The 15,489-nt window shown below is 43.1% G+C and overlaps 1 protein-coding gene across 1 annotated transcript; it reads right to left on the bottom strand.

The window, feature by feature from the left end:
- Positions 1–421: 421 nt before the first annotated feature.
- Positions 422–15,235, bottom strand: LOC129104336 (uncharacterized protein C21orf62 homolog). The gene is made up of 2 exons (XM_054614971.1): positions 15,123–15,235; positions 422–1,249 (listed from the first exon to the last, which is right to left on the bottom strand). Exon 2 carries the CDS (start codon positions 1,184–1,186, stop codon positions 422–424), a length of 765 nt encoding a protein of 254 aa, XP_054470946.1. The 5' UTR covers positions 1,187–1,249; positions 15,123–15,235.
- Positions 15,236–15,489: the final 254 nt, after the last annotated feature.

The following is a 15,489-nucleotide window of genomic DNA, read 5'->3' as shown; positions in this document are numbered from 1 at the left end:
TGCTATTATTATTAGTATTATTTTTTTCCTTTGTTACTCTGCTTACTACTATTATATGAATCATTTATGTCATATGCATTGAATATTTTGTAACTCTGTTGTTCATTCTGTACATATCTATTGCATTCTGTCCATCCTGGGAGAAGGATCCCTCCTCTGTCGCTCTCCCATAGGTTTCTTCTTTTCTTTCTCCCCGCTAAAGTTTTTATTTTTTTTTAGGGGATTTTTTCCTGTGCCGATGTGAGGGTCCTGGGACAGAGGATGTTGCATGTGTAAAAATTGCAAAGCCCTCTAAGCAACCGTTTATAAAGCTATTGGTTACATGATGCGCAGGAATTCTATATGACACATATAATTCCTGCGCATCATTATTCACTTGTGCTGCAAACCTAACATGCCTGTGAATGACAACTTGGTGTTGTTAGTAGATAAATGTAATAAGCAGGTTCCGGAGAGGCTCTGCAGCCTGCTCACTGGGGTCCATAGGGTCATCAGGAGTAGTAGATGGTGCCAGAGAAAGTGGTAGGGCCAGGTGTGGGAATTGTTGAGAGAGTGTTTGAGCAGATCGTCCCACTACACTGTATGCCTTTAGGACAGAGAGCCCATTGAGAACTGCTACATCCACAAAGGTCACATGGAAGGAAGAGGAGAAGTCAAAGTAGAGGTCCTCTACCTCCACTGCCAGCCCTGCTGCTGGGGAAATTGTAATTTCCTGGTCGGGGTAGGGAGCTTCTGGTGCTGCACTATGAATCCTGAGGGTCCGTAGACCTAGCAGAGCCAGGTACTGACTGTCCATTGGTTTTATTCCACAAAAAGACAGCAGCAAATGGCCAACCATGCTCCGGTTCAGCAGTTCCTCCAGAACCCAGAGCTCCGTCACCCACACAGCGAGTCGTCCAGGTTCTCTGAGCCCAGCAGAGGGCAGAGCAGAACGCAAAACGGTGTGGCATCTGCATAGCGAGTTGGCCAGAGCCTCGTCACATTCCCGGATGGATGTGGAGCAGCTGCAGTTCCGCAGGTTGTAGCCCGGGGCGCCACTGTTGAACAACAGCGTGGTATTGACCGACAGAGAAGTTTCAGACAGGGGGGCAGAGTTTGCTGTCTGGGTGACGTGGGTCAGGAAGAACAGCAACCACAGTGACCATGGCAACAAGATAGAGGAGACAGTGTTTGGAGACATCTCCATTGAGAACAAAGAGACTACATCTTCACCAAGTGGAGAGACCTGATTGTAGAAAGATAAGCTAAGCTGTAAACAGACAGAAAGAGTAAAGTTAGCATGTATACAAGTAGAGACAGCAATACATTAATTCAGCAATGAGAATTTACTTAATGACACTATCTCTCAGCAAAGACCAGAGCTCAGTAGTATCCTATACTTAATCACCCCTCTATGACTCATTCCAGTACCTAACTTCAATAAAAGCAAATGACACACAAAGAACCCCTTTCTCGTTCCGTGCTCTATAGTAACCTGTGTCTGCTCTGTAATTTTACATGTGGAGGCCAGCCTGAGACCGAACTGAATTCAGCTCTTTATTTCCAGTTCAGCCCTGTCTGTCTCTCTTTCTTTCTCTTTCTCACTCTCTCCTACACACACACATACGCACACGCACACACATGCACACACGCACACATACGCTTGAAACACTTATTTCTTGTTCTCCAATTTTACTGGGGAGAGGTCTTTCCAGGCCCCAGGCTACTGCGAATGGCGTACAGCTGCATATAAAAGTCCCTGCGTCATGATGTTCTGTGGTGAAAAGGCAGTGGCCAGTCATATTAAATGTTCAGGAATAACCAAACACTGGCCTCTTTATTTCCCCATTCAGGAACGGTGGAAAAGTGGACTGAACTAGCAGTCTTGACTTCTGGAATAAACTCTTCCCCACTCTTCTTTCTTTTTAGTGTTAAGGTTTTTCACAGTCTACTTTATTGGTTTGAAATAACAGGTATGAGCCACCATCCATCTAATATCCGAGTAATGCATTTGGTACCAAAAGACACCATTTGTCACATTTTAGGTCATTATATCGGCACTGGCCACATTACACTTTTCTGATTAATCCATCTGTAATTCTAAGTGGTTGAGATGTTAATTTCATCAACAAAACCTTTAAAAAAAAATGTTTGACAACCTTTTTGTGATAAAGAAAGAGTTAAACTTAACTAAGTAACTTTTGAAAATAACAGCACTGCAACTTGATAAATTGAATTAATTGATGTCTCTAGTGTTGGCGAATTAATTAAGAAAGTAACACATATATATATTCCTTTATTGATCCCCATGGGGGAAATTCGGGTGTTGCAGCAGCTCAACTACATAGAAACAGATAATAAATACAACATATTATACAGCATGGTCAGCATGATGACAGACTGTGGCCTCCGCTGTTGTTGTAGAAGTGTAAATGAGCGTCTGAAGCGCTCCGTCCTGCTCTTTGGTAGACATTTATGAAAAAAAAAAAGATATATTATCTTAATAAAAGCTAATGCTAACGTTACATTATCAAGTTTTTGGATGTACTTTAATGGGCTAATGAAAGTGTGGCCTCCGCTGTTGTTGTACAGTCTGATGGCAGTGGGCACAAATGAGCGTCTGAAGCGCTCCGTCCTGCTCTTTGGTAGACATTTATGAAAAAAAAAAAGATATATTATCTTAATAAAAGCTAATGCTAACGTTACATTATCAAGTTTTTGGATGTACTTTAATGGGCTAATGAAAGTGCATGAAAACACCCCCTGACCTACAGTACTGCAGTTTATTAGTGTTTGGGGTGTGACGTGACATGTAACATGTAATGCACGCTAAAATAGTTACTAAAATAGGTGTGCATTTGTATGCTGTGTGGGATTGTATGCTGTGTGGGATTTGGCTCATTGGCCTTGAGGAAGAAAAGAACATAGCTTTGTTATAATCTAGCGGGAGCGGGTTTGGTTATCAGCAAGTATGATAATTAAAATATTGATATTAGTAAAATTGATATAAGAGACCTCTCTAACTCTAGAGATAGGAAGCTCCTCACCCTAAAGATACAAAGGAAGCTCATTTACGCCACTTGTATCCGCAATCTCATTCTTTCGATCACTACCCAAAGCTCATGACCATAGGTGATAGATGTCCATAGTTCCATACCAGTCCATAGATGGTCCATAGCTCCCTCTTCACCACAACGGTCCGGTACAAAGCCTGCAGCACTGCTGACGGTGCACCGAACAAGACCCCCGAGATACTTGAACTCCCTTGCTTGGGGCAGTGACTCAATCCCAACCCAGAGGGTGCAATCCATTGTTTTCCGGCAGAGAACCATGGCCTCAGACTTGGAGGTACTGACTCTCATCCCACCAGCTTCACACTCAGTGCATGCTGAAGGTGGTGTTTTAAAGGAGCCAACAGGACCACATCATCTGAAAAAAGCAGGGATGCAAAAACACAGCTCTAATTTTGGTCATACAAGGACCGTATGGCTCGCAGCAATGACCCAGGTACCCCGTATTCCTTCAGTACCCCCTTATAGGACTCCCTGCGGGACACAGTCATAGGCCTTCTCTTCCAGCACCCTGGAATAGACTTTCCCAGGGAGGCTGAGAAGTGTGAACCACCACCCCGGTCTGCCATTCTACCGGCACTGTCCCTGACCTCCACGCGACACTGACAAGACGTGTCAACCAACCAGCCCAACAATGTCCAAAACCCTAAGCATCTCAGGTCGAATCTCATTCACTCCTGGCGCCTTACCGCCGAAGAGCTTCTGACTACCTCAACAACCTCTGCCAGGCATATGGATGAATCTTCCTCCCAGTGTTCAAACTCTGATTCCTCCACGGAAGAAGTGTTAGTCGGGTTTTATGAGTTCCTCATGGTGTTCTTTCCACTGCTCGACAAAATCCCCAGTCCAGACAAGCCCTGCTTTCCCTTTATGTGTCGTTTCACAGTTTGCCAGAACTTCCTTGTGGACAATCGAAAGTCCTTCTCCATGGTCTCCCAGAAGTCCTCCCACACCTTGGTTTTTGCCTCGTCTACCGCCACAGCTGCAGCCCTTCTGGCCAACCGGTACCCGTCTGCTGTTTCCAGGGACCCCTCGGCCAGCCAAGCCAGAAATACCTCCTTCTTCAGCTTGACGGCCTCCTTCACCGTTCTCAGGTTGCCGCCACGACAGGCACCGATTATCTTCCGACCACAGCTCCCAGCAGCAGCTTCCACAGTCGAGGCTTTGAACACGGCCCACTCAGATTCTATGCATGAGAAATTCTTCTGGAGGTGGGAGTTGAAGAGCCGTGGACAGGGTCCTCAGTCAGACGTTCCCAGTTCACCCTCACCACACGCTTGGGTTTACTAGGTCTGTCTGGGAGCCTTCCCAGCCGTCTGCTCCAACTCACCACCAGGTGGTGATCAGTTCACAGCTCTGCTTCTCTCTTCACCCGAGTGTCAAAGTCTTACGACAGCAGATCTGATGATACAACCACAAAGTCGAATATAGAACTTTGGCCCAGGGTGTTCCGGTACCAAGTGCACTTATGAACCGCCCTATGCTTGAATATGGTGTTTGTTATGGACAATCCATGACTAGCACAGAAGTCCAACAACAAAGCACCACTTGGGTTCAGATCAGGCAGGCCATTCCTCCCAATCACCCCCTCCAGGATTCTCCATAGTTACCCACATTAGCATTGAAGTCCCCAAGCAGAACTATGGAATCCTCAGTCGGCACCCTTTTGAGGACGCCAATCAAGGGCTCCAAGAAGGCGGGGTACTCCAAACTGTTGTTCGGTGCATAGGCACAACAGTCAGAGACTCCTCAGCAACTCGCGGTCGCATAGAGGCGACCCCCGGGGAAAACTCCTACACAGCGGTGCTCAGCCGTGGGCTTGTGAGTATCCCGACAACCACCCAGTGCCTCTCACCCTGGGCCACTCTGGAAAAGATTCCAGCCCCATGAGTCCAGCCCCTTTCAAGGAGTTTTGTTCCAGACCAGTACTCTGCGTGGAGGTGAGCCCAACTTTATTTGTTAGTACCGTTACAACACCCGCACAAGCTCCGGTTCCTTCCCCGCAGGAGAGGTGACATTTGGCGGCCCTAGAGTTAGACTGCGATGCCAGGGATCGGCACGCCGAGGTCCCCGCCCCTGCCTGCCTACCAGCTCACATTGCACTCAACCCTAATGCCTATCCCTGTGAGTGGTGGGCCAGTGGTGGGCTCCATTTAGTTTTTTCGGGCTGTGCCCGGCCGACTTCCATGTGCCAAGGCCCAGACACCAAATGCTCGCCGGAGACCCCTTTGCCTTTGGAGACCCTACCAGGAGCTATTGCCCCAGACAACACAGCTCTCAGAGTCACTGGGGCACACAAACCCCTCCATGACGTTAAGGTGGCGTTTCATCGGAGGAGATTAATATTAAAATTAATTATTTTTTATTAATCATGTAATAATTTATACAATTAGTAATATCAACAGGATTATTCACATATATTAACAATAACTGGGCACCACCCTGGGATCAGGGACAAATAACCAAACTGTGGATAAAGTATTTTGTTCACTGAAAAGGTTGAATGCGAGCACTGACTATAACAACTAGCTATCATCAAAATAACCATCAAGAAAGCATTTGTTATACAATTACAAGCATACAATCTAAAAACAACAAACAATCATGCAGTCAGTGGAGTGTGTGTTTGTGAGTATATGTGTAGGAGGGGAAGGAGAAAGAAAAAGAAAGAGCAAGATGGCGGACGTAGTCACGTAAGTTATTACCTTAAGCAAGAATTAACAATGGCGGCGTGGCGGCGATTGTTTAACGGGGCAATAAGACACAAAATAGAGGCAGTGCTTACAGCCACGTGGCATGAAATAACAGTTACAGTAAAAATTGCCTAGGACCGGGGACCGACGCGCTGCGTAGGCGGGAAGCTGATTCTCGTCTGTTGATTGAGAAAACAGTGCATGTCGACTTGAAGAATCCGGATATTCTGTGATCTTCCTTCTGCAGTTTAAAGTGCCAGAGCACGGGGGAATTTATCCTTTTCCGCAGTGATATGATCCCAAAATCATCAAATTTTTCTGTGATTTTATTACAATTAACGGATAAAAATTATGTAGATAAAAATAGCAGTCAGAATTCAAATTATTTTAAAATGCTTGATTATTAATGGAGTTTTGATAAATCAGTGCTAGGCTATGCTAACATTGTAGCTGCTCCAACACTCAAAATGACGTCATCCATGCATGAATACAGCAGCAATGTTATTGTTTGTATCATTGACATTCTATGGTTTTTACATATACATTTATAGACAGAGTTTCTTCCAGCATCTGTACAAATAAAAGGTACTATCATAGAGCTCTGGGTTCCCACAGTCGGCTACAATTGTATTTCTTGGTTTCTAATTGAATGTCAGGACGTTAGTGTAGACAAGAGAATCTCAATGCTGATAGGCTTTTTCGACACAGTGTCAAGCAAAATTCTCATACACGAATGATGCCTGGCACAAATTTATGTCTATTTGTGTCATTCCATTGACTTTGTACGTCATCGCGTGTGCGAAAAAAAGTTTGCCTTACATTTGGTGTGAACAAACCCTTATTGTCAGGAAAGTGAGATATATATATATATATATATGAGAGTGAGTACTGTGGGATAGGAATAGGATATAAAACATTAGCTGCTAAGTTATAAATGAGCACTGGCTCATTTATTACTTACATCCCCTCATTAATCCACAGTGCTTCATGACCTGTGTGTCACTTGCTGCTGGTCCAGACTGCCCCTTGGTCTGGTGCATAGTAACACGTAGAAAGGAAATGCATAACAATAGTGAAGTTTCTATCCAAATGCAGCGCAAATTTGACCCAAATTTACGGAAGAAAATGTAAATTACTGCTTGCTGCTTTCTACTGCATTTATGCAAATATTTAGCGTTGGCTGCATTGAGATAAACAGTAAGTGTCTCTAAGGGCTGAGCGATATGATCAAAATCTTCTATCCTGATATAGGTCATTTCTCAATAACTATATATAAAGCGGTATAGCACATTTTCCAGTAATTCAATAAATAAATAGTCTATATGAAATAACTATATAGTAAAGCCTATTTGTGTATACTCACTACTACTCTGAATTTAATTCTTGACAAATGAAAAATATGGAGTATATTTTTTAATTAAGAAATGTCATGCTGAATAACATAACAGTTTAAAGTGAAATGATTTGTATAAATAAAGGCCTAGCCTATGGGACAGCAAATGTTATATTAATCAAAATCTGCTGATAAATGCATTTCACAGGACAGTTGGCAGACATTAAGGCCATTCATTTATACATACACATCTTGTTCTGAATCAACTGCATGTACAATATGGTGTAAAGCCTACAAAACTGCACTGATAAATATATAATATTCACAAAGAAGAGCAACCGGTTTGTTTACATTACATACATTGCCATGTTCAAGTATGGTCATGTAGTGTGATGAACTTTTCAGCGCAAAGGAGGGATTTGGTCTGAGGTTAGCCCCACTGTCAACCCGAATAAGCAAGCAACTGGGATGCACCGACAGGGCGGCTAGTTCACACACGCTCTTAGGTGAGTTCAGTGCAAGGCTGTCTTGAACAAAGCCTTCAGAGAGGAGCGCTCCAGACCAATGGCACCAATTGCAGCTCCTACTGGGGGGAGGAGGCACACATAACAAGGCGTTGTCTCCTGATCTCCAGCAAGAACCACTTCATAAGAGTTTGGCCAGTGACCCTCATGACAGGAAGAAATGGCTTCTGCATACAATTTAACAGTAGCACGAGACAGCCCTCTATCCACAAAACACTGCAAAAGAAGAGTATAGATCCAACTGCTTAGAACAGGGGATCCATCCTCCTTTCCACGTACCACAGTAGGAACCCTGACCACTTTGCCTTGTAAAAGGCATGATGGATCCTGCTCTTGTCCCCTGGATGGTGTTACAACCCGGATCTTAGGCTGTAACATGAATGGGAGACAAGACAAGTTAAAAAGGAATAAATATGCAAATTTATTTAACAGATACTATTAAAGAATAACATTAACTAAACTAAGCAAAAAAACCAGCAGCTGTGTCAGCCGAGGAAGAGCCCAAGGAAGAGAGAGAACAGGCCATGATCAGGTTGTGTGTCTTTATAGCTGGGACTCAACCAGGCTCAGGTGTGGCTAATCAGCTGACGATCACCTTCCTGAAAGACAAAGGAGACAGCAAACAGGACAGAGACCCCTACTGGAGAGGAGGGGTTGTCACACCCCCCCCATCCATAAAAATTGTGTTCCCACCAGGAATACCAACAGTTCATACAAACCGGTTGTAGTGCATCCCCCAGCCAGTCAACCAATCTCAACACTGCAACCCAGCAACTCCAACATATGGAGAAGCATTTAAGAGTGAGAGCTGAGAAGAAAGGAAGGCCAGAGAGATTCCACAGTTTTAAGGTACAGCACAAGATATAAAAGCAAGGTTTCTTGGGAGGGCCGGTCCTTGCATGGAGATGCAAGAACAAGTGGTGAACACACAGAAATTTCCATAATTAGCATCTACCAGAGCACACATAACTGAACTACCATAAGCGCTTAACCAAGTAGCAACCAAAAGGTTCCTCTAACACAAAGGCTCACTAGCCAACCAAGTTGTCCACGGAGACAAAGAAGCAACCAAGCTATGACAAAGCTTGCGCCAACGAAGGCATGAGTTGTAGCGCTTATGTTCCCAAAGTAACAGGCCATCACCGTACCAACACAAAAACAAACAGTTCACCACATCCCTCCCTTAACTACCGACTTGCTTACCATATGAATCATTATTACCTACTGCACACTAGCAGCAGTCTTTAGGATCTCAGGTTAAACACCTGCAGCATAACTGTTTCCAACTACCCAGACACCCAACAGGCTGTGCAATGCTCTCATAACTGTGTCCAGAATAACCCAGAAACATCTAAAACAGAATATCTCTTTTTTTTTCACAAGCTAAACAGTCTGCAAAACATGCTGTTAGCAAGAAACACCAAATACTATTGTCCACCTCACTAAAGCCAGGCACATCAAGTGCTTTCAGCCTAGGACCAACAGCATCCAACTTAGGTCTGCCACCAAACAAGCAGTGCTCCAATAACTCCTCCAATGATCTCAAGAATTCCTCTAGAGAAGCCATAACCAAGGAAACAAACTTCCACTGCCCGAACACACACAAATCCCAAACTGATCCGTACAGAAATTAAACTGTTACACTAAGACACTTTCAGCATGAGTGGCCCATACAAAGCAAACATCACTGCAGCCCTATCCCTCCAGCTGCCTAACCAGAGACTAAGTAACCCCCCCTAGTCTTCAGGTGCCATTTGTGGCGGGTACTTACGCACTAAAACCCGTAGGCCTGGTAAAGCAACCATTAACTGGCAACCCACCTGCAGCCTCGGCTGTGCCCCGAGACAACTTCTCCAACCACTTTGGTCACCACACTATCAACCCCCCCAATGAACTCCAAAGGGAATCCGCTCTTAATCCTAACAGGGATAGAACAGCAATTTACTCAGAGTATACAGGCCCAAAAGAACTCCGTAGCACAAAAATTAGCTAGGCTACCACTGATCCCAAAATCAGTCTCTGCAGATCAAGCCAATTTATAACCAGCAGCAACAACTTCACTAAACAAATCTAAACCAGGTAAAAGTAAAACAAGTAAGGACGAGCCCCCATAAGTTAAAACCTGGCTCTCAGGTTGCAACATGAATGGGAGACAAGACGAGGTTAAAAGGAATAAATAAGCACATTTATTTAACAGATACTACTAAAGAATAACATTAACCAAACAAAACAACAGCTGTGTCAGCCGAGGAAGAGCCCAAGGAAGAGAGAGCAGGCCATGTTCAGGTTGTGTGTCTTTATAGCTGGGACTCAACCAGGCTCAGGTGTGGCTAATCAGCTGACGATCACCTTCCTGAAAGACAAAGGAGACATCAAACAGGACATAGACCCCTACTGGAAAGGAGGGGTCTTCACAATGGTCTGCAAACATGCACAGAAAGTCCAACCCTCCTCAGCATGTCCATATCAGGAGCCAAGCCTGGAGAGGACGGCCAAAAGTGGACAACACGGCTATCACACCAGTCTCCTGAGACAGAGGGCATGGTCCAGGGCTGGGATGCCATCATCTGACTCATTTTGGCACACCAGGGCGCCGAACAGCAACCTGGGGCTACCAGAATGACCAACAACTGCTTCTGTCTCACTCTCTCCAACGTGGAAGGGATGAGGCGGAAGGTGGACAGCCTTCAGCAACACAGGTGCTCTGAGGCCCACAACCGCATACTCTCTGCCGTCCCCAAGAGGGCCTGGGACCGACCCTGGCCTTGCCTGTTGTCATGGGACACCATGATCCAGATGTCGGTCCTCATCTCCACATGCTGGCCCAATATCGATTGTGCAGCAGCCCCAGCGGGACCACCCGATGGGCAGTGGCCATGAACCCACGCACCTGCATGATGGTCAACACTGTAAGGAAGCAACCGGCCGCTATTTGCCAACTGCAGCGTAACAAAGTGGATGTTAAGGGGTTAAACTGCACATTGACATTAAAGTCTCATGTCCGGTATTATCATGACTGTGCTGCTATAAATACATTTGACTTCACTGTGGTTGGTTTATATAAGCAACTGCCCTCCATACACACAGCCTGTCCTCTCCATTCTCCACTGTCTTACCTCACAGCTAATATGTGTCATTGCTTTCCAGCTGTTCCTAGCGTCTGGCGTCAACACATTATATAAATCACTTTCTCACTTTTTCCGTTTGTCTGTCCTTGCTCTCTCCACCATTCCCTTTCTTTCCCCCTGTCTCTCCTTTTTCTCTCTCTTTTGCTTTCCTTCACTCCATCTCCATCTCTGTAATCCCTGCAACAAGCTGCAGCTGCAGGACCGGATGCTAGGAAGGAGGGCTGAACAAAGATGAAAATCAACCAGTGAAAACACGTTTCACTTATATAACAATGTAAATCTGATATATGTATTCATTTTAGTTTTTTCAGTTAGTTTATATCAGAGAAATGTACCAAATAAACTGGCTTGAAATTAAATAAAAAACAGATGTCATGCTGATTCTGATCCTGTGTGTGTGTGTGAAAGAAAGTGTGTATGCATGCCGCGGACAGAAAGTGAGTTAATCCGAGGTCAAATGCCTTTGTGTGTGAAAAAGAGTGCGAGGTGGCCGGCGCTCCATATGGCTCCAGCTTCTTAAAGGAGAGGCTCAACGCATTCCTCTGACATCATGCTCCACCGCAGGCACCCACCCTAATCCTCCCTCCCTCTCTCTACACCTCTCACTTACAGTCCCCTCTTTCTCTATGTCAGCCATCTCAATGCTTAGCATTAACACTGGAAATCGGGGTAAACAGTTAGCCTGGCTCATTCCAAAGTCCAAAAATACTGTATATCCAGCATCTCTAAAGCCCACTATTTACAGTTAGTTAATTAGTTAAACACGTTGCAACTCATTTGTTTAAACAGGCCCTATTATGCTATTTTCCGGGTGCGTATTTTTAGCTCAAGTTACAGGTACAACATGTTTACATGTGTTAATGCTCATAATCTGCCTTGTTTTTCTAATCCTGCTGTCCTGCAGCACCTCTTCTCACCCTGTCTCTGAAATGCTCCGTTGTAGTTTTACGTCACTTCGGTAACATTATGACCTCATAAAGTTACGGAAGTGAAGGAGAGAATTAATTCGAGACGTTTCAGGCAGCTCAGGAGCTTCTGAGGGGGAGGGTAACTCCTTTTAGGCGTGGACTTCAGGTTTTACATTCTACGGTTCTTTTACATGTACACATATATATATATAACACACTAAAGGAGAGGGAAAAAGTGGAAAAGCATAATAGGGCCACTTTAACAGAAATGTGAAGACAACAATTTGTGGTTTTAGACTGCTTAACTTGCCAGAACTATTTCTTGTCGAGAAGTGACTTCCTGGAGTCTTGTCATCACTGTGAAATTGCCAGACCAGCACAATCCCAGAGATGCTCTACAGAATACCTGGGCTATCTATAATTTTTAACAAAAAGGTTTGGACGGGGAACGCAGCACTGGCTCATCCTCAACTGGCAACATGTGTCAACGGCTATATAAAGAATGTTAACTGCCCCTAAAACCACAAATTGTTATTTTGCTTATAGTGGGTACAACTTGTCATTTCAATGTGATCATTTTCTCCTGGGTTCATATGAGCAATCTCTCTCACATTGTCACATTGTTTTCACTTTGTCATTTGTTACAGTTATTATGAAAATATTGATTATTGCCACTTTAAATAATGAAATATAGTTTCAAAACCCCTCAAAAATATATGATTCTATTTTTTTTAAAAAAAGCCTTTCATGTAATTTCTTGTTTTTAGCAGAACTTACTCAAATAGGAGTAATTGGTGCATTTATTGGGTGCTATTTTCAGTGGCAGATCAATACACATTTGGTTCTCTTGTGAATATTTACAGCCCTTGGGCAGTATATGAAGCTCTATCGCACAGGGAATAAGATATATCAGTCTTTGGATACACCAACAACACTAACAGTAAGTTTAATTGTTATCTACATAAGCTTTCTGTTATTGTATAATTGTACATCCAGGGTTTACTCCAATGTATATACCCACAATGTCTGTTTACATGTCTATAACCTTTACTCCCTAAACTTGCATACTTATCTTTTCCTACAGTGGCTGCTGCTGAATCATTCGCTTGCATTAGGACTGTGGGTGGTTTATTTTTACTGACTATTGTATAGTAGAATCAAGTTAGCAGACTATAAAACAAAACTCCCTTAAGTGGCTAATCTCCAGACCAAGCTTGTTGGTTTGGTTGCATAGAATGAGAGCAAAACGTGATTTCCCCAAAGTATTTCTCTTGGGTATGAGACACAGTGCAGCAGCAGAACCAATGAATAGCAGGACTTTGACAGCCTGCACATGTTCTTCTGAGTCAGAACACAGCACATACAAATCTTGCAGTAAAACTACATTTGATACAGGTATAGGTATAAACATATACATGGATAGCTGGATGCTCAGAATGATGGCATGATTGAACATGGTTCAGGTCGATGGCAACTCACTAAATTGATTATGCTTTCCATTTCGTGTTATGGTCAAATGGCTGGCTTGGTTACGATACTGTAATGGTAAAGTTAGGGATTGATTGCGGTTATGGCTTTAACAAAATGTTGACTGTCAGTAGGAATCAGGAAGCGGACAGCTGTCTCTTGTATTAAAGTCCAATACTTTATCCCAACCCACCACCCTTACCTCAACCCTTCGTAGTCTCTGTAGCTCGATAACCAACCTGTTCTCCTAAAAATAATGCTTCCATACAAGGAAACTGCATTGCCAGAAGATGACATTTGTTTTGACCTATCAAAATATGTTGAAACAAAGGACTTTAACCCAGGAGACTGCTGTAGGTATCCTGTGTGAAACTATAACTCAACGATTTTTTACTTTACGTCTGTAGGAGCCAAAAAAGGACAAGTACATTTATTGTTAAGACGAGAAATGCCGTTGGGCTTTGGTTGGTATTTCTGCTCCGTGTGGACAACCATGGCATCGAAATGTTGATAAATTGGCACCCGTTGATGGCGTCACTCTCTTTTGTTAGTACCAGCTGTGCACAAGGCATGCAGCGAAAAGGACGCCAAAATCTGAAATTGTTTTTTAACAGGTTTATATAGATTAAACAAGTTATTGTTAATTTAAGCAAAAGGTTTATGGTGTAACCTTAATGGACATAACTAGCGAAACTCTGTTGAGAACGTGTCTTGGTTATAGAAATATGGCTTATTAGTAACAAGGAAGGAAGCCATCACAACGTCCCTACTTTAAATGACGTAACAAACATACTTATTTTAAGCCATACCATGTTTTTGCTAAACATGGCCGAGTATTTTTCTGCCTTTACAAAACCAAGTAACTTCGTTCTGTTTTTGTTTTGTTTTGTTTCAATTTAAAATGATAATCAAGTGTTTAAGACTGTGCCTGAAGAAAATATGCTTTCCCTCAAAGCATAATTGAGAATGCAGTTAAGTTGTATGGGAATTTAATATTGTAGGAATAAATAATGAATTAATTCAATTTTACGCTCTCCACTAAAAGGGGATTGCTGTTGTGCGAAGAAATAGAGCGAATTCAGTAAATTAATGAATGGGTTAACAACAAAAAAACATCCCTTTTCGAGCTTGTCGACAGTGAGGATGACAATAGATGATCATGATGAGACATGATATAGTCTGTAGAAATATGCCCTGGAAAAATAAGTTAGAAAACATAAGCTACCAGCTAAAGTTAAGTGAAAATGTCACCTAGTTAGCTCAATTTAAGGTTTTGTTAATGATGCGTTCTCCAGCAGGTCGCTCTGAAAAATGTAAACAGCATTGTTCATTTTCCTATCAGGCAATGGAAGCAAAATGTGTGGCTTGGGCAGATTACATCACATCACAGCTGTCTGTAGGTTTCTCTGGGATTTCAGCTTCCATATGTTTCTAATTTAGTCCAAGCATTTTACCTGAAATGTGGGTCAACCTCACACAAACTGCAACAAAAACAAATTCAATGGAATTTGTGTCTAAAATCTGTTCTGAAGGAGATTAAAAAGTCTTAAAGAATTGTATAAAGGATTTTTTTTTTTTTATCTCCTACATATGATCCTACCAAGAAGGCCTTTATGGCCATGGTCTGATCCTATTATAACCAGATCTGGTTTGGTTTTAACCAGAGTTGGACGTATTCTACCAAGTGGTCCTATTCCAACCAGATTTCTTTTGCAGTTCAGATTTTTTTTTAATTCTTTTTTTTTTACCCTGATGAACAATCCACTCACTGGTTGAGACAGGAAGCATGTGCTGTCTTGCATAGAAACATAAGTAAAAATAGCTTGTTGCAATTTAGATGCAAGTTACATGAATTTCCCACTCTAAATGTATAGCTGCCATTGAAGGTCATTTTGGGTTCACTAATTATATGTTGAACTTCAAAGCACAAACATCTTTAACAACACGCGTCTGTAAGCCATCAGCAGCACATGTTTTCCGTCTAAGCAGCAGAAAATGACACGAGTGTCTCGTACTTACGTGGAGAGCTGGTTAAAGTGGCATCTGTTACCGTCTAGCTCCAGGCTGACTTATCCAGCTTCGTTTTAAGGTGAGAGCAGCTGCAGCTTCCACATCTGTCTGCAGGTTGACCAGAAAACCTCATCTAGCTGTCTGACAACAGAATTGAGAGAGAGAGATTATCAGGATGGAGGGAGAGAGAGAGAGAGAGAATAAAACGAGGGCGAGAAAATCAGAGATAGCTTTCTGGAAACTTAATAGATAGACGCAACTTCAGATGTGACAGCATGACAGTCTCAAACACTCCATTTTCTCTTCTTTCTTCTCATCTTTCTTCCCATTCCCTCACTCCTCAAACCCACTCTTCTCCCATTTTGGGACCCGCCTC

Source organism: Anoplopoma fimbria, chromosome 16, assembly GCF_027596085.1.
Source record: "Anoplopoma fimbria isolate UVic2021 breed Golden Eagle Sablefish chromosome 16, Afim_UVic_2022, whole genome shotgun sequence".
Lineage (NCBI taxonomy): Eukaryota > Metazoa > Chordata > Actinopteri > Perciformes > Anoplopomatidae > Anoplopoma > Anoplopoma fimbria.
Note: the sequence above shows the minus strand (reverse complement) of the source record. Positions and strands in the feature narration are given on the sequence as shown.